The following is a 19,356-nucleotide window of genomic DNA, read 5'->3' as shown; positions in this document are numbered from 1 at the left end:
AGGGATGCTTCCCTTTCTGAGAAGGGAAGGAAATAGGGCAGCCACCCATGTTAGCCATTGCCTGGCTGTCACTAACTTTGGTCCCACTCCTAGCACCACTGTGAGATGTTTCCCTCCCATTGCCAGTGAACCAGTTATCACTAGATGAGAACATACATCTAAGCCAAAGACTCTATCCTTTCCTCTGACTCACCATCTTTCTGCCCATGCTGTGGAATATGTTAATAGCGAATAAGGCCACACTGCTTTAATTTGTGTTTCGGAAAAAGGGCAGTAGACATTCAGCCTCCACTAAATGTGTGTCAGTTAAACCTTGGCTTTTCTGTCCTGTATACTTAACTCCCTTAAAGACATTTTAGAAAGGGTTCAAAAAAAAATGGCTCCATTGATAAAGTTCTTGCCATTCAAGCATGGGAAATCTCAACTCTGTTGTCCCCAGGGCACACAAGCTGAGCATGGTGGAAATGTGCCTGTAGTCCCTGCACTCGGGAGGCAGAGACAGGCAGACGCTCAGGGCTTGCTGGTTGGTTAGTCTAGTCGAATAGGCAAGTTATAGATTTAGTGAGAGACAATCTCAAGAGATAAGGCAGAACATGATTAATGAAGACATCAGACATAGACCCTCTGCCCCATCACATATGCAGAGGTGTACACATGTGAACAGGTACATCTACCGATTATACAGACTTAAAAGAATAAAGGAAGGAGGGGTAAGGAAAGGACAGGAAAGGAAAGGGTGGATGGATAGATAGATAGATGGATGGATAGATAGAGGGAGGGATAGATAGAGGAGAACAGAGAGATTATCAGTATTAAGGGTTAGCAATTACCATGGCATTGCCATTTGTAATCTAACGATGGCTTTTCTCTCTAAGGGTGGGTTCATTTTGGCACAAGCGTGTGACTGTGCATATGTGTGTGTGTGTCTGAATAAATATAGCAGCTGAGAAGGCAGCATGTGGGTGGCGAGCCTCAGTTCTCTTTGATGCATCGTGGGCTCTCAGCTTCTGAGTTTCTTAGACACCCGCACCAATGCTAGCTCACCACCACACACAGCCGCTGAAGTGCCAGCATCACGTTACAATTAACAGTAATTCTGGTGGCTGTCATCACTTACTCGGAACAGAGGATCCCTAGCAAAAGCAGGGCACCGTCGCACCTGCTAATTCAAAGGCATTGTGTGAACTCTGACAGACCTCAGCGCACTTCTCATGCTTGTTCGAATGAATAAAGTCTGGCGACTTAAACAGAGAGGAGGATGGAAAAAAAGAAGTTTTAACACATTTCTGCAGATGAGCCTATGAGGGGTCAACCTGTGGGCAGAAAAAAGTTGTGTTAAAGAAAGTAATTAGAGAGAGGCAGAGAGCTAGAATATTAGTGCTTTTACAGAGTAAATGAGGATAAATTCTGTTAATTATGTGACTTTCCCTGGTACTAATGTGATAATAAAGTGCTCTCATTTTGGAGAAGCTTGTCACAATCCCAGCAAAGACAGCGACCCTTTTACTAGGTGAGACCAAAAAACAACTTCTAAAGCACTGTAGCAAAAAGCAAGCGATTAGTGTTAAATGCTCCCTCCCCTCAAGTATCGTAAGCTGACACCCACCATGATCTGAGACTGTTGGGGAATGCACTGTCTTATTTGAGGTCCGGAAGCACTTACGCTAGCTTTTCTGTTCAGTTCCAGGGGGAAGAGTTGGGAATAATTCAAAAGAGAATAAATAGTCCAGAGCAGGCTTCCAGGCCAATGATGAACAGCACCAAAAAGGCCATGTTTGGAATGTTGGTGAAATGCTGGTCTTCCAGACTTTGTTCTGAGCAAAATTTATGGGTGGAGATGTCATTTTAGGGGCAGAAGGGGTGTAGAACTTGGTGGGCTGTTTGCAGCACTCTGAGGGTGGTGGAAACTGAGGAGAGAGATTATGGATGTTCACTTGGGAGAATCGGGGTGGGAGAGGCACTGGGACCTTTGGTATTTGACTGTGGATTCCCTGCAGGGCAGAAAAGGAACCCAAGAGTTAACAAGAGGGTGTTCTGGCAGCAAATACAAAAGAAGAGAGAGGTTGTTGGTGCAAAGAGGGAAAGGCTAGGGTGACTGCAGTGTTGTGAGCTCTGAGGAAGAGGGAGGGTAGATTTTAGTTGACATCAGGGAGGACATGGATGATTGCTTCAGGGCAGAGGAAGGTTTCATTCAGTTCTGTGTCTTTAACTAGATAGGTACGTGGAAAGATCACTGCATAATATCATGTCACTGTGTGTGTTGACTGCTGGACCTTCCAGTGGCAATGAGTACCTCGGTTCACAGAGAGCCCTGCTCCAGTTCACAGGACCACAGACAGTCCTCTGAGACTCTGCATTCAAATTATGTCTACCTCTGCCATGAACTCTCTGTGGGAAGGGAAGTTACTTAATCTCTCAATGATTCAGCTGCTTTTTATCTGGAGAACTGGGGCAGAGGTGGAGAGTGGGTGAATGGATGGGGTAGTGCAGAGCGGTTGTGAAGATTAAAATAAAGCGTGCATGGAGCACGCTACATAGCAAGTAGTAACCTCCAGTTGACATGAGCCATGGCTTTACCCAGTATTCGTTTTCGAAAACGTGACACTTAGGTAAAGTATTCCACTAGCCTGCTTTGGGGCAATCTTTTGAAAAGAAGAAAAGCGACCATCATGGGAAGGCAATCTGTACTCTGAGTCATCTTGGCAGAGGACCCATCATCACTCCAGAGTGCATGCAAACTTGATCCCACAGTTCAAGGAAACATACATGAGGCCCCACGTTTTCCCAGGCTCTTTGCATTTGAGAAGGGTTTGGCAATATGATTATCTTCATATGGGAAGAGTTTTCTTTATTAAAAATAATACTTGAAATACTTGAAGGGCTCAGGGAAACAGTTGTGGGAGGCGATTGCCTGGGGGTGTTGGTATAAGCTGTAGCTTTAAGGAGACCCAGTGCTCTTGTCATGCCTGTTGGTTTAATTTGAGGAAGGGAGAGCCAAGAGCAGGGGCATCTCAGACAGAAGGGAGAAAACTCAAGAAGAGACTTGGGCAGGCCTATTTTAGCTTCCCATATACCTTATCTTGTTCTCTGACATATAAGGACTGTGTTTTAGTAGAAAATATGATTCACCTATAACTATATTATTTATCATTTGTGTGTTCTGTGGATCATCTCACCATCTCTAAGAGTTGAGCGTTGGATCTACCAAAAAGACACCAGAGAACAGACTGTGCATGTCTGGTATGAAACAGCATGTGTATCGTATCCTGGTGTGACCTTATGTGTTTCTGAAACTCCATTTATTTTTCATCTGTTGCTCTCAAAAGAGTCAGTTGGTAGGTAGTGCTAGGGGACAAGGTCTTATTGCTTTTTCATTTGTGTGTGTGTGTGTATACATGTGTTATGTGTTTGTGGTATATGTGCACATGTGTGAAAGTCAGAAATGTTGGTTATCTTCCTTAATCACCTTTCACCTTATTTTTGTGAGCCAGAATTTCATATTGAATGTGTGTTCACCAATTTGGCTGAACTCACTGATCAGCAAGCCCTAGGAATGGATCTTCCTGTTTCTACCTCTCCAGCATGGGGATTACAGGAATGTGCCACCATGACTGGCTTTTGTTTGTTTATTTTTATCATGGCTGCTGATAATCTGAACTCAGATCAGATCAGATTTGCAGAAAGAACACTTCATTGACAAGACCATATTCCCAGCCCTTCAGTCACAATTGAGAAATGAATTCATCTATCAGGCTATCATTTAGTTCTTACAAAAATATTGATCTCAGTAAATATTTTGCTATCAAATTTGGCACCACAATTCACTTTTGGTAAAAATTACAGTGATGCAGAGAGAGAGGCATCACAAAGGAAGGGTGCAGAGTGTGTAGCTGGGAAGTCCTCAGAGAACTTGAGTCCAAGTGGTACTTGCTCCTAACCAATAAGCTATATCTCTGGCTCTAGTTTTTCTTTTAACATCATTAATGTTTAAATTTGAAAATTGGCACAGAGGAGCCACACGGCAGACTTATGATTTGATTCTTGTGGTTTAGAGTGAGTGATGTAGACTCTCTCTTCTAGGGCTGGTCTGGCCCCAAACTTGTTTGGAACATTGAGCAATTTTTATACTTGTCAATAGACAACCAACCTTCTCGTTTATGGGGCAGTTTGATACCACTTCTGAAGTCAGGTGGCTGGAGAGAGTTGAGCTGTTCCAGTTGACAAGCCATTATTCCTCAGTTCATACAATTTCAGGGCTGTCCCTGGGTCTGTGTGAAGCCTAGTTGACTCTTTGATGTTGCCTGATAAAGTCCCTTATGATATCAGTTCCAAACATATAAAAAGCCTCCATCATTTTGAGAGTGAACAGCAATTCTGTTACGAGGAACCAAAATGTATGTAGTTGTATGCAGACTTTTGAATGTGGACAGTTCAGCATCCCTCATTTGAAAATTAGAAATCCAAAATGCTCCAAGAGGAGAAACACTTTGAGCATCCACATGAAGCCACAAAAAGGAAATGCCATACCTGACCTGAGGTGATGGGTTACACTAAAATATTGTATTAAATTACCTTTAGCTTGTGTGTAGAAGGTGTATGTAAAATATAAATGAGTTTCTTGTTTAGATTTGAGTTCTGGTTTTTGAGACCTCTTGTTATGTATTTGTATATTCCTCATCTATCTATCTATCTATCTATCTATCTATCTATCTATCTATCTATCTGTTTGTCTATCATCTCTCTCATATATCTGTATGCTTCATTTATGTATGTATATGTTTTTGATAAATACATGCATATGTTTATGATTGTGACTGAAGTGTATTGTTATAGAGCCTAAACTTAACCAGGACTCTGGAAAGGAGACTTTGTACTTTTTATACACACTTTTTGAGACTCTCTTTTCTGCCGTCTGCTCAGTGTAGTGATTTGGTCGACATGTCTGCCTAACTTCACTTCAACTTTCTTGGCAGGGCAGCCCTCTCTACTCGCTTCCTCCTCATCTGTCAAAAAATATATTTTTGCCCTGTGAGCACCGTTATCTGCATAATAGCCTGTGTTCTCTAAGGATCCTCTCTAAGGCACTGCATTTTGCAATACCTCAGCTTCATATCTTTCTTGGCTAAGCTATGATAGAAGGAAAGACTTTTTTTTCAAGCTACTTAAGACCTGCAGCTGGTTCTGATGGGGCCTGACAGGCTTGACTTAACACATGTTTATCCCTAAGGCAGCCATTGAACTGAGGGCAGTGATGGACCCAGTGACATACATGCCCAATTCCAAAGAACAAGGCTTTAAAAATGCAAGAACTCTTGAGTGAGGGCAAAGCACTCCAAAAGGAGAGCAAGGGACTGCTATATATATATTTTTTATTTTTTTTATGTACATGGGTGTTTTGTTTCCATGTGTAAGAGAGTCAGGTCCCCAGGAACAGGAGTTATAGACAGCTGTGAGCTGCCATGTGTGTGCTGAGAATTGAACCCGGGACCTTTAGAAGAGCAGACAGTGCTCTTAGCCATCTCTCCGGCCCCAGGACTGCTATTTTTAATAGGAGGACATGAACTGGAATGGTTGCATATGTCTTTAATCCTAGCACTCAGGAGGCAGAGGCAGGCACACCCTGAGCAATCCATCACACACTCCTATTTCCCTCTTTCTTGAGAACCCTGTAGACCTTTCACACAGAAAAGCATGTGTGCACAAGCTTACATTCCACATTGGAATATTTGAGGCTGTTATGTCAACTATCCAGAGGCTCTTGATTAAGATGATAGCAGTAGGTAACGTCTAAGTCATCCTCTTGCTTTAGCAGTGTGATTTTAGTAAATAATGACGAATTTAGGTGACAAAGTGAAGGAGATTTTAGAGTCCCCCCCCCTTACCCCGTGTCTCGAGTTTAAACCGAAGCTGTTCCAGGGTGACATACTGTGGGGAGGGTGAGTGACCTGTGAGCATGAAAGCACCTGCAGAAAGTCTAAATGGTGTCATTCTTCATCTCTGCGATTGCTTAATTTCATTTTCCATCAGCAACCTTATGATATCCCGAGAAGCAGAGCTTAATAAAGTGTCAGGCTCTATTTTGCATTCTGATTTCAATATGATGAATTTCTTTTTATATTTTTTTTATGGAATAGAACATACAGACTTATTGGATTGTCCATAATATGAACTGGGATAATTGGAAGCTCATGAGATTATTGTCAGTACTCTGTGGGCACAATGCTCCCTGGTCATTTTTATTTGAAGACTGGTCCCAAGCTTTAAATCCAAATTAAGGGGTCACTTGTTCATATCTGAGCCCATCTTGTGTGGCATGTTGGAATGCAGTGATTGTTTGCAATGGAAGCCATTGCTCAAATTAAATTAATTATCACAGTAATGTGTAAGCCCAGGGGAGGCAGGCAGCACATGGAGATGCTGAGATTGGAACCAGGGAGTGTGTTCTTGGAAAAGCGAGTGGGGAAAGTGATAGAGGATATTGAAAGGGTGGGTGATGCTGCATTACAATCATTTTAAAACAACTTCCATCCTTAGAAAAATTTGGTACCTTTTCCCAAGGATGGAAGTTATTTAGAGGTGATTTCCTCTCTTTTTCCTCCTCCTCTTCCCTCCTCTTTTCTCTTTTCTTTGTAGAAAATGAGCTTGTTTCCAGAAAGCAAAATAAATAAATAAATAAACAAACAAATAAAAATAAAAATTGTCAAATCTCATCTGTCCCTGGAAATTTTGTCCCTTTTTCCCCCCTCTGTGACACATGCTGAGAGTAAGAGGGACGGAGTGAAGGAATGACATGCCTCTTTTTACCAGTCAGGGATTTGAATTCAGTTTTTTGTTTTTTTTTAACCTAAAGTTCAATGACACAAGATGATCTGTCCTTTCCTTCTCTGTAGGTCTCTATTTCTGTTCATAACTCCACCATATTGCCTAGAATATAGGACTGGCATGTTCACTGATTTTTAAAGTCACTAAGAAGATTCTAAGGAAAACTGCCTGGGACCTCTTTAGTGAGTTTCCACAGCAAAATGGCTGTATGCCTTGTGCTTGGCAAGTAACACGTGCTGAGCTCAGTAAATACTGAATTCAGGACCAGATGAATGGGGAAATGAATGACCCAAGGAAGCAGAATGAGTGAAGAGATAGCAAATCATGGTGAGTTTCAAGCTACAGGGTCTATGAAAGTTAGCAGAATGGCTTGTAGAATTTTAGAGGAGGCCATTCTACTCTGTTGGTAATATGGCCTTTTATCCCTTTGGGTTCCAGGTAAATGTTGTAAGAACAATGACAGGCTTAACTTAGAGATAATATGTTGAACTTTGATGTCAAGACAGTATTAAGTAGGACATTTAAGGACACCAATGAGCTCTTGCATGAATTATGCATGTATGAAACTAATAAATGGTCACAGACCGTGAGATGGATAGCTCTTAACTCTGCTTGTTTGAATTAAATGGCAAATCTTAGCATATAGAGACTTTGAGAAAACCACTCATCATTTTTATTTCCTCAGTTACCCATTGCACAATGGAGAAACCTTCTCAAGGCTCGGGATAAATGATATGCACTTTGATTTTTACAACACCGAAGTTGACTGTTTCTTCCACAGAAGTATTGTATACAAATGGAAAAAATTCAAAAACGCAGGAGGGGAATAAAAAGAGACAAGTCATCCCCGTGTTATGATTGAAAATTAGCTGCCGTTAATATTAATGTTCAAATGTAAGGCAGGCATTCCTTTGGTGCTTTTCAAACACAGCTGTCCTGGGTGCTGGATGAACTGTGGGGCTCTTTAAGGAGTGTCACAGAGGGGCCGACAATGACACAGTAGCTGTAGTTACTGCAAGGGGGACTAAGAGTATGTAACAGTGATGAATAATATGACTAATTCTGTAGGGGCATCAGGGAAGGTTCATGATGTAGCCCATTGCACCATACCTGAAAGGTAGGTAGGATTATGGGAAGCTGGGATGGTGAGGGAATGTAGAAGATACTTCTGACCCAGGGATGCAGCCAACAATGAAGGGAGGAAGGAGGCTTCCTGCTAAGGGCACAAGGATGCAGTCTGATGTGGCTGAATCAAAGAATGATGGGAAGAGAAGAAGAAGGGGAACATATACCTGGAAATGTCCACTACTGACCCTGTGAGGCCCTTTAAGGTTCATTCATCTGGCTCCTACCTAATGGCCACAACAGATTAATAGACCATTTAAAGCTGTTCAGCTTTCCTTGGCAATTAATCAAATAAGAGTCAAACATTTTTTTTTTGAAAAATCATATGTAAATACTTTTCTTTTGGACAAAATCCTTAAACTAAAATCTGTATGCTTTTAGTGCAACTGGCACCAAGGAGGAGAGAATCCAGTTCACCCTGTGTTCTCTGGAAAGATCTGTTGGTAAAGTGAATGAATGAATACTTACAAATATTTATAGTTCACAAAGTATGGAAAAGGATAGTAAGTCTAGAGCCCAGGGAATAGTAAGCCAAGAGTCCAGGGAAAGCTGTCTGTCTCAGTTACTGTTGACTTGAACTTTTTAATCCCTCCCTGGCATCTGTCACCTCCACAGAAGAGAGTCAGAGTGAAACTATAAAGGGGGCAAGTGAAACGCAGACCTCAGATTCTAAATGGATGGGCCTCACGATTTTAAATACTTATATATTGAACAACAGTGATAGCAAAGCCTTTCGTTTTCCACCTGTGGCTTTGTGTCTGCATGAAAGGTTTTCAAAGGCAGCGACTGTGAACCCATAATGATGGGTAATCAAATTAAACCCTTAAAAAGTTGTTCACTGTCTTTCCCCAAAGAGACCCAGGAAATCTTGGTTTTGCTTTCACCTTAATTCTCCATTTTGTTACAGTTAAATATTCCAGGGTTAAAAGGTGTTGGGGGTGGTGGTGGTCACACATAAAGTGGTCATGAGAAAACCTGAAACATTAGAATTGGTAATTAGGACGTCTTGGGTTCAAAGGGCCAGAATCTCTTTTCTTTGGCTTTAGCTCTAATTTAGTTAACCTAGTGATGGTGAAGTGTATTGCCAGATATGGTCAATGAGCAACATCCCCATTATAAGATAATAAGATAGCTAGCTACCTTATATACAACTATATATATGAATATGTAATATATTTTAATAGGCAATTTACATAATGTTCAATATAGTATCTGTAAAATGAGAGTGGAAGCAGAACGCCACAGTCTTTTTTTTTTTTTTTTTCAATGCAGTTTATTCAGGAACCTTGAACAATCCTCGGACCCTGGGGAAAGCCAGCCCACAGCTTAAATAGCCTCTGGGTAGCCAACCCAGGCGTGCCACGTGGGCAATGCAGATAGGTCCACATACATGGAAGCAAGCCAGATCCTCAGCCTTAGCCAAATGTGGAATTGTTCGTGACAGTCTTTGGAGGAGTAGGGCCTAATAGATGTAAAACACAAGACCTCACAAATGGTCTTGTGTCCACATTTTCTGTAAAAACTGGTAAGGTGAATGCTGAGGCTCTCCTTCCTCCCCTGTGCGTCTGATGCTGTCATGAGGTAGTAAGTAAGCAATACTTCTATTTTTTCCATCCCGAATAACACTTTACAGTGGGAACCCAGAAGTCCAAGGCCCAACACCACTGAAAACCTTCCAAAGTCTGCAGGTGTCCTATGTCCACTGACTACCTGTAGGCTGTGCTCCACGTGACAGAAATAATTTAAAATAACTGTTGCCCAGTCTGCTTCCCTCAGTCATTCCCAAGCAGGCCAGACAAACATTTTTGTTTGTTGGTTGGTTGGTTTTTTTAATCTGTGAGGTTCCTTCTGCATATCAAAACATATACACTGGTTTCAAGAGTTCTCCAACCTTTATATACTCTGAACCTTTATATACTCTGGCAAGAAAGCCTTGGTACTTGGGAGTGCTGTCAAAGGGCTTCCCTGAAGTGTCTCTCCTTTTCTGTCATTCAAGAGCTTTCAGGTTTGGCACTCTGTAATTCTTTCTTGTTTAATGGGCAATGAACCTTGCCAGAAGAATCAGCTGGACTGGGTCAGCAGAAGTCAGCATTCTGCCACGGGCCCTCCATCTCACACCCTTCTCAGTGTCTCTTCTGAGAGATTACGAGACACTCTTTCCCCCCGTGGTCCTTCTCCACCCTTTGGCTGACACTGACCCTTTTTGCTACCTGTCAGATTTGACTCCTAGCATAAGGACCCTATTTGCAATGGGCCCTTTACCTTTAAACCATTTTTAAGTTTTTAAGCAACTGTTATGATATTCCAACACTCCCTCACCCCCCTCATCCCCCTGCTTTAAGCTCTTGCCACTAATTATGTCTTCTCACCAAGCCAAACTCTGAGCTCTGTGGTAATGAATCCTTTTCAAGCTGATCATATTTATCTCTTTAGGCTGCACACACTTTCCAGAAATGCCCAAGATCCAGGTAGCATCTGCCAGGGAAGGTAAACTTCTTGAAGTCATTGGCCAATAATAGGGACAGCTGTGTGCTCTCCCTCTGGGATCCCCAAGACAACATCATGGCTTCATTTCCGTTTCTCTTCTACTGTGGGGAGCAGCAGAAGAGTCTTCATGGCTTCTCTCTCAGCCATTTGTATGTCACAGGACTGTGTGGAGTAAGTCAGAAAGGTCTTTGGTTGCTGTGGCTTTTCCTACCAGAAAAGGAGACGAGGTCTGCCCTTGTTCAGTTCAGCCTCCTGGCCTGCCCTTGTGGCCTCCCTGGGATCTTGGCTGACTTTTGGGTATCATGTTTTCACATGGATGAACTGTACCCTACAGCGTAGTCTGTGAATGAGAGGCCAGGAAGTTTTCTTTGACCTTGAAAAATAGAGTTTTCTCTTTCCATTTTGACCTGTCCTGTTTTCAAGGCAGCTGTTTCCCTCGGAGTTGGAACAGGAGTCTGGCTTACCTTTTCATGGGGCATTGAGACTTTGAGGGCTACCAAGAGGGCATTGCTCAGGCAGCTTCAGACAACTTAGGTGGTCCTGGGCGAGGGCAGGTGCTACCCATTTAAATACTTTCAATTTGGGAGCATCCTAGTGTTCCTGGGAATTTTTCCCTGGTAAATTCGGGGCCGGAGGACTGATGCCAAAGCAAGCTGTCCTCTGTGGCAGCAAAGGTGATAGGGTGGTCTATGACTCCAAAGGGCCCCTTTTAATTACAAGGCCTTTCCCGATCCTCTCCAGATCATGTGTGGGAGCAGCTTGAACTTCACCCAGAGGGGACCCCACATTTGTTTCTACACAGCTGTTTCTTGTATGAGGCCAGAGTGCGTCCCGGCGTACTAAATACCACTGGGAAGGGCCGTCTGCCGCCTCACCATCTGTGGGCATAAGTCAGGGGAACTTCCTGGGATTCTGAATCTAGGAACTGAGGTTTTATGTCTCTGTTCAGTTGGGCTTTGACATTTTTCTTTTCCAGCCTGGACATGATGAGCACAGCTGCAAGCAAACAAACGTGATTTTTCAGACTTTGGGTCGGGAGAGGTAAAAAAACTCAACCTGTTCAGTCCAGATCCACTGCACTTGGTTTGCATAACAATTAGTGGTGGGTATGGAGGCTGCGCTTGGAAGGCAGTATTGTCTTGTGTGCCCTTCACTTCCGACTAGCTGGGGTCCTCCATAATTTAAGACCCTGCCTTACTTATTCCGCTTTGGGGAAAGCTGCTGTACTCAAGCCTTTCCTTGGTGATTATCTCTTTTGTTGTTTTCTTTTTGTATGTCATTTGAGGAAGCCTGTACACAGGGCTTCACCTGTTTTCTGACCCTGCACTATGCCAGAGAAATGAGACTTTTCGTATCTGAAACTCTTAGCATCTCTTGGTCCAGGCAGCATGCCTCTGTTCCCGATCACTGACAGTGATGAGCATTATTGCTTCCTCTGTGCTCGGTTTTGACACCTTTAAATGCTTACTGATTTTCTAAAAAGAAACGTTCTAATGGTTTCTCCCTCTTACAAATAATGAAACTGAGGCACAGAGAGGTTAAATCTTTGGGGAAGATCACACATTTAGCTAAGCAACAAAGCTTTACGTTTGATAAAAGTTACTCAGTTGTTGGAAAGGAAAAGTCTTATTATTCCCACATTTTGTTGATAACACTCTCAGGGATTATTGGACTTGACCTATATTATTCTCATCTCCAACAAAATTGGCTTGTCCAGTAGACTTTCCTACTGTCTTTATTGAAAGCTCTGATTTGTATTCAAGGGCGGGCTCGAGGTTCTATTTACTGACTCAGTATTTACTAAGTGCCACCAGTTTTAAGTCACACGACATCCATTATGTCATGGGAGACATGGGATAGAGTTTGCTTTGTTTTTCATACCCTCATGTAGGAGTTTGATTATATTGGTTAATTGATTTTCTTTCTAGAACCCAGTACTTTTGGCCACCAATACTAAGCTAGTTACATGGATTCAAGGCAGATAATTGAAACTCTCTACTGTTTGGTGAACTACTATAAAGTATATCACTAAACCAACAAATGTGTTCTACAACACGTGTTTATTTCAGTTCCTTCAATAATGGACCAATGTCCTACCTACATCAGCCTGACTGATGAACCTACACACAACTTTAATAGGATGTCCCTTCAGGTTTCATGATGTTACTTTTTTCTTTTTTTAATTGAAGTGGTAGACTAGAAAGGTCACGGGCTTAAGTGCTGACCTCTTGCTGGATTGGTGTGTGAGGAGCTGGCGTCATATTGGAAAGATAAGAGGGCCTCTCTCCAGCACATGGAGAATACAGCTCTGCTCTCACAGCCACTGAGAGCTATGAAGGGATCATCTTGCCTCCTGAGCTTCATTTTCCCTCACATGTGAAATGAGGAGGTTAGATAAAGGGATGGCTAAAGTCACTTTATAAGTTCTCCTGTGACTTGGGCCCTGGAGATGGCTTAGAGAACAAGGGCACTTGCTGAATACACACGAAGACCATGACCCGAGTTTGGATCTCTGGATCCACTTAAAAACGGGCACTGCTGTCCGGTAAGAGGAATCCCAGCACTTCGCAGGGAGCAGGCAGGAGGCTTCGTGGTGCTTGCTGGCCATCAGCCTAGTGGAAAAATAACAAGCTCCGGGTTTAATGAGTGAACTTGTCTTAAGGGAATAAGGTGGAGGGCGGTAGAACAGGACCCTGGAATACTCTGGGGGCGTGTATGGACGTGTGCACCTGCATGCACCTTCGTGCACAAACCCCACACATACACAACACACAAAAACACACCAACACACAAAAACACACCAACACACAAAAACACACCAACACACAAAAACACACCAACACACAAAAACACACCAACACACACAAGCTCTGTGATTCTTGGAAAATGCATATCTTTACTTGTCCTTTTGGCAATCTAGAATACTAGTTTTGAACTCTAACTACGTCCCTTCTTTTTGTTGAATCTTTGTTGTGTTGTGTTCTGGGTGAGTTCGATCCTTCCTGGAATGCTTATCATCAAGGACTTCAGTGGGGGTTTCAGAGAGACCCTGGCAACTTAAATGCTTTGGATAATAACCCACTGAAAGATGTATTAAATAATAATGATGGTACTCCTGGGGAAAGTTAGCTGAAAGGTGTTGGGTTTCTCGCCACCTAGCCATGCCACCCCGCAAAAAAAAAAAGAACTGAGTTAAAAAGAGAGTTTGATCCGGGACTCTATGGAACTCCTCGGAACTCTGCCGTGTCAATAGCGGCATTGTCCTGCTGAGGGTCAGGTTCCCACAGTTGGGGTAGGGCAGCCATGCTCTTTCCCGGACGTTTTATCAAACACACAGAATGTGGCAGTTCTTTAGACAAACATACGGTTTTGTGTTACGGTAGCTTCCACTTTGTCAGAAGCCCCTCAGAATCAGAGACGTCCTGTGTGGAGCAGCAGACACTCCACACTCGTGTCCCCAAGTTCAGGGATGCCTTATGTGTTTACCTAGATAAATCACCCCCAAGTCTGTGTGTCTAGCATCTGAGTCAGTCTCTCACTGAGGGTATTTTTAACTCCTCCTTACTCCTCTTGAGTTCCTTTAAGGAAGTGTGATCCAAAAGGGTCAGATACTTGGCTTGTACTGAAGGGAAAACTTTGAGAGAATTCCTGAGGCTCTGGAGTAGAACTGGCTTTCCCCAAAAGAACTGGCCCTTCACAGTGTCTTTGCCACATAAGGGCTTGTGTGAGGCCCCAGGCACCAGTTGACGGCTGTCTTACCCGCGACAGATGGTCAAGACTTCAATTTCAGCAGCAAGTGATCTGCTGCCGAGGGGGTGGGTGGGGGAGTCTGCCAGCGGGCCAAGTGGCAGGGCAGCTTAGGGTAACAGCGATCTGGTGTGTGGCCGCCATAGCTTTAACAGCAAGCTGGTGTGTGCCCGGTGTAGCTTTAAAGGTGATCCGGTGTGTGCCCGGCGTAGGTTTTGTGCTAATGATGAGCTGCTGACAGGTGCCCAGCCCTGCTCATCTTTGAGGCAGAAGATCCCTGGCTCCCTCGATGCTTTCTCTCTCTGGCAAAGCCAGTGTCCTGTTTGCCTGTCTTTCAAAACCCACTTTGGCACCAGATGGCACTCCTCACGGTGGCTAGCAGTTGTCCGACTTGAGGATGCCAGAGGCTGTGCTGACAGCTCCTTCTAACACAACCTGAATCTGGCTGTCAGGCCCGGGCTCAAATGGCTTAAACACGTACAGGCGGCAAGTATTATCAACCACGGGGAGACGGGCAGGGGGGCCCGCTGGAGGGAGACTGGCCGTGATAACCCTCCCCAGCTTGCTGTTGCCTCGGGAGGGGTGGTGGTTAATAATCCTGTGGTTCCCCTAGTAAAACCATTGTTCTGACTCGGTGTCATCGCTTTAATTTCTACCAGCCAAAGGGGCAGCCTGCATTGACATCCTCACTGTAGTCCTATTGTTACTGACACTGTCTTGGTATACTGGTTCCGAGCTCTGCCCCTCGGTCCGCTGCATCAGAAGTTAAATTCTAGGCCCGCCTGCACTCACTTTTGGAAAAGGCAACTGGGTGACTGATTCCGAGTGTCCTCTTGGATCATGCAGGGTGAATAGCAGGGGTTATCTGGGAGGCTAGAGAGAAGTGTGTTTAAAACACCCTGAAAGCATCTATCGCTGCAGCCTCCACCATCCTGAGCTGTGTTAGGCACTAGGCAGCATCTCGGCTCATTTTCACAGTTGCTGTGTAAGGTGCCTGGTCTCATTGTGTAGATGAAAAAAGTTGAAGTTCAAGTTGAGGTGCCTCTTCCAAAGGCACATGGGTAGTACTTGCTACAGTTTGGCTGTAAATCCCATACTGGGTCCTTTTATAAAAGCTGTGGCCTTTACACCTTACTGCAGGGTACCATACCACACAGACACTCACTGTCATTAGAATGGGATCACCCCTCTCTGGACCCTGCGATGGTTTTCATATATACTTTTCTAAGTATAGAACCCAGCCCAGCACTATGAGGAACTCACGACCACTCCCCTTGGCATATTTGATAATGTTTGAAAGCCCCATGTACTGGTGCGGTCACTTTCTGGGGCTCAGAGGAGCCCAGCAGTGCAAATGCCCTGTTGAAAGAGGACTGGTTGAGAGAGTGGCTGGACAGCTAACGTGTATCAGCAGAGCTTTGTTGGGCGCGGAGGAGGCCCCGGGGTGGATTCCGTTATACACAGCTGGACCTCAGCAGTGTTCTGTGAGTCATTCATCTCAGACAGGAGGTCGATAAACTTTGGCCTCCGTGGAGAGGCCCTGGAAGTGGGGTGAACCATTATCAGAGGCCTCCTCATTGATGGGCTTTGGGGCTGTGTAATGTTAAATGACTTCATGTAAGAAGGTTCTCACACTGTAAAGAAATCTTATCACTCTGTTTCAAAAAAGTCATTGTTTCTCTTCAACGCTCCCACATATTCCCATCCTGGAGGATTCTAACAGACCAGGGAGCACAGAGGTTGTGTATGGAAGCTGTTCGAATGTGGTATGTGCCTTTGTGATAGAGGATCATGGGGGCCACTCTGCTGACATTGTGCTCAAAACTAAATTCAGACTAGCATCACGGAATGCTCGTTTTGCTTAAGTTACTGATATTGAGTTGGCAATTTTATCCTGGGGTAGCCCTGACATCAGGCCAAAAGTAAAGAAAAAGAGTATTTCTAGAAGAGTTTTATTGACCAGTATTTTAATGAATTTCATAGAGATATCTTGTCCCCAGAGTAAAAAAAAAAAAAAAGTAATGTAGAAAATAGGTGGCCATAAATTTCTTCTCTTTCTCCCAGATAGGAAACAGACGGAGGGGGCTAACAGAGGAGGACCAGTATGAACGCACTAGCACAAAACTCGCCATACCTACTGCATTTCCATGATGGACTTGTTTTACTTCAGTGGTTACTCAGAGTGACCAAGTCCTGTGTCACACACATCAGGACAATTTTGACAATTCAAATAGATTCACCAATTTAAGTGGGATCTCTCGAGTCAATTGGAGACTACCATAGAACTTAGAAACTAAAGTGGGTAGAGAGAGAGGCAGGAAGGCCCACATTCAATCACAAATGGCTTTTGTGTATAAGGCCAGTGTCTAAGGAAAAAAAAAAAACATCTGGAGGATTGGGGAAGTCTTAATCATTATGTGAATCCTACCACTCCTCCCAGGGCTGTTAATCTGAACATCTTATTTGGAGATGCTAAGATTTGAGGTATTCATCAGCTCTTTGTATTTATCCAGTCTGCACTTTGCCATTCATTATCTGTGAACTTATAAAACACTTAAATTATATGTTATGCTTGGGGACCACGGGAATTCTCAATCCACTTGGAGCCCATGTTAAATTATGGTTAAAGACCTGCTCTCTGAATGAAAATACTCCCTTGGTGTGTGTGTGGGGGGGGGCGGGAGTTGCTTCTTTTGTGAGATCTGTTGGCAGTACCAAGAATATTCCTTCAGAGAGAATATGCCCCTTGAATGTAATATGAAGAACTGGGCATGAATAGAACACCGATTCTAACTCACACCATCCTAAGCATTGCAGAAGATGCAGGAAGAAAAGAGACCCCTGTAACTAACCTGGACGTTATTTCTGACTGTGACTCCCTTGTTAGGACTGAAATGCTAACCGTGATCCCTTTGTTTCTCCCCAGATTCTTCCTGAAGTTTTTCCTTAAATGCAACCAAAATTGCCTAAAGAATGCAGGAAACCCACGTGACATGCGGAGATTCCAGGTGGGTCCCTCTTGTTTTTTTTTTTAAATCTTAATAATGACTTGAACGTGAAGAGATGATGGGAAAACATTTTTGGCAGAAAGATGTGGAGTTTAATTGTTTCTCTGGAGGAGAAGAGCAGGTGAGGCCACTGGTCCCCAGGCATCTGCAATCTAGGAGTTGTTTTTCTTAGACAAGAATTGGGGCTGCACCACCTGCGCCCGCTGATGAAGGCAGCTGTGTCCTTAGAGCCTCATCTTGGCTTCCTGGACGGACTCACGTGACCAGACAGCCACAGATTAAGCCAATTACACAGAAACGATGGCTTTATTCCCTAAATGTTTTCTAAGTAGAACTTTGCTGAGGAAGAGTAAGGGGTGAAACCAGGAGGCCCATTCTTGTCCTCTGCGCCCCTCTCACACAAGCCCAGCAGCTGTTGGCACCAACAGTGGACCCTTAAGAATCAAAACATGTCTATACACTGTTCCACTCCAGGAATGCCCCTGTGCCCACTATGTATGTATTACTAAATGTCTTCCAGATCTGCCACCATTTAAAGCATACTAACCAGATAGGATTATACATATGTTAAAAGGTTGAAAACCTAAAAACAAATGGAGTGACGTCTAAAACACAGGTGTTTCAGGAATTCTAGACATAATACCCCTGCAACTTCACATGCTGAGAATCCCTTAGGACCTTGTTAAAGTCCTGATTGAGATGGGGGTGGGTGGGGCTGAAAGTCTTTGTTTTTAACAAGCTCCCGGGTGGGTGGTGTAGAACCAGGAAACACATCTCAAGTAGCACAGTCAAGGCCTTTCCTTGCATTGCTCTCCATCTCATTTTATGGGTAAGCTATTTGCCGTGTCAGTGCTGATGCGTGCTTGCACAACCTGTCAGAGAGGCAGGGTGCTGTTGAAAGTTCACTCCTATGCCTGTTTAGTCAGCTCAAAGTGCAGTTTTCAGTGTACCAGCTCCAAAAGGTGCCCGAAAAATTTTAGCTGCACCTTCTCTGAGGAGAAATAAGGAAGGAATTTTGAGCATTGATTGTGGATGTCAATATCGTAGTCATCAAAATGATTTTTTTTTAAAAAGCAGTGAGACTTATTAGTCTCATTAAAGAACAAATCCAGTGGAAGGATGCTATCGTCTCCTGAGATCTTAGAGAATTTCTATAAAAATCATCTCAGCCTTACTGCTTTTTTTGTCTTGATAGGAATGAATCCAGAGAATCCAATAAAGTTTTAGTTTCTTTCCTGGCCACCTCCTGCCTTCAAATTGTGATGCCACTGTTCAAAGCGTCGTGCATCGTGTGTGTGGGGTTTTAGCATATGTTCTTTGATAGCTTGTTGTAGTTTTCAGATGAGCTGTATGTTTCTTTTGGTCAAGTTTGGGTTAGGAACAAAGCTATACAGGCATGAGGCAATTTTTGTGTAATAATCACGCCTCATGACTTTGCCAGCATCAACTACACTCTATTTCTTAGGGCAGTAGAAATGGGATGGACTTGGGTGACACCGTGGGCCTTCAGCAACATTTGTGTAGAGTTTTACAGGACCCGCTATTGAGTGGTGGGTTTTAGAACTATAGCTCTGAGGAAAGACAGGAAGTCATTTAAGTATTTTTTTGAGCACAGGAAAAAAGTCACAATTTGCTTGTAAGGCAGTGAGTGTATAAGTGATAAAGTTAAGCTTTTAGGAAAAATTCTAGTGATACATTTAACTAAGCCCTTAATTTAGACCAGGACTTCCCAAATTGGGCACAATGAATCTTTAGACTGGACAATTCCTCTGTATACATACATACATACATACATGTCTGTGTGTGTACTCTACATTGTAGGATGCTCACTTGTACCCTAGATCTCTTTAGTCATAGAATAGCGATAGAGAGTAGCCCATTTCCCTTAACAACTGAAGAGTCTTTTAGACATTGTTAGATACCCATGGTAGGGAAAAGAGAGGCAAAATGGTTCTCTAGAGAAAGCTACTGGCTCTTTTCTAAACTTGATGACCAATGACTAAGTTTGGGGTGACATCATTAGCCCTGCAGAAACTGCATGCTTAGATTAGGCACAATTGCCTTTCTACCCAGTGTCCACACTGACCTTCAAATACACATGACTGATGTAACACCTGATTTATTTGCTCCCCAAATAGATCCTAAATAGAAAGAGCTTTCTCCAAAG

General features: G+C 43.5%; 1 protein-coding gene across 6 annotated transcripts in view; it reads left to right on the top strand.

Moving 5' to 3' along the window:
- The window catches only part of Ebf1 (EBF transcription factor 1), a 394,413-nt gene that overhangs the window by 236,644 nt on the left and 138,413 nt on the right, over nt 1–19,356 (top strand). For all 6 annotated transcript variants that reach the window (XM_060363815.1, XM_060363813.1, XM_060363812.1 and 3 more), the window contains exon 7: nt 17,108–17,189. In XM_060363815.1, coding sequence (XP_060219798.1) covers nt 17,108–17,189 — 82 coding nt within the window. The remainder of the gene's footprint in view (nt 1–17,107; nt 17,190–19,356) is intronic.

This window comes from Meriones unguiculatus, chromosome 11, assembly GCF_030254825.1.
Source record: "Meriones unguiculatus strain TT.TT164.6M chromosome 11, Bangor_MerUng_6.1, whole genome shotgun sequence".
NCBI classification, from domain to species: Eukaryota; Metazoa; Chordata; class Mammalia; order Rodentia; family Muridae; genus Meriones; species Meriones unguiculatus.
This window is presented reverse-complemented; position numbering and strand designations above follow the sequence as displayed.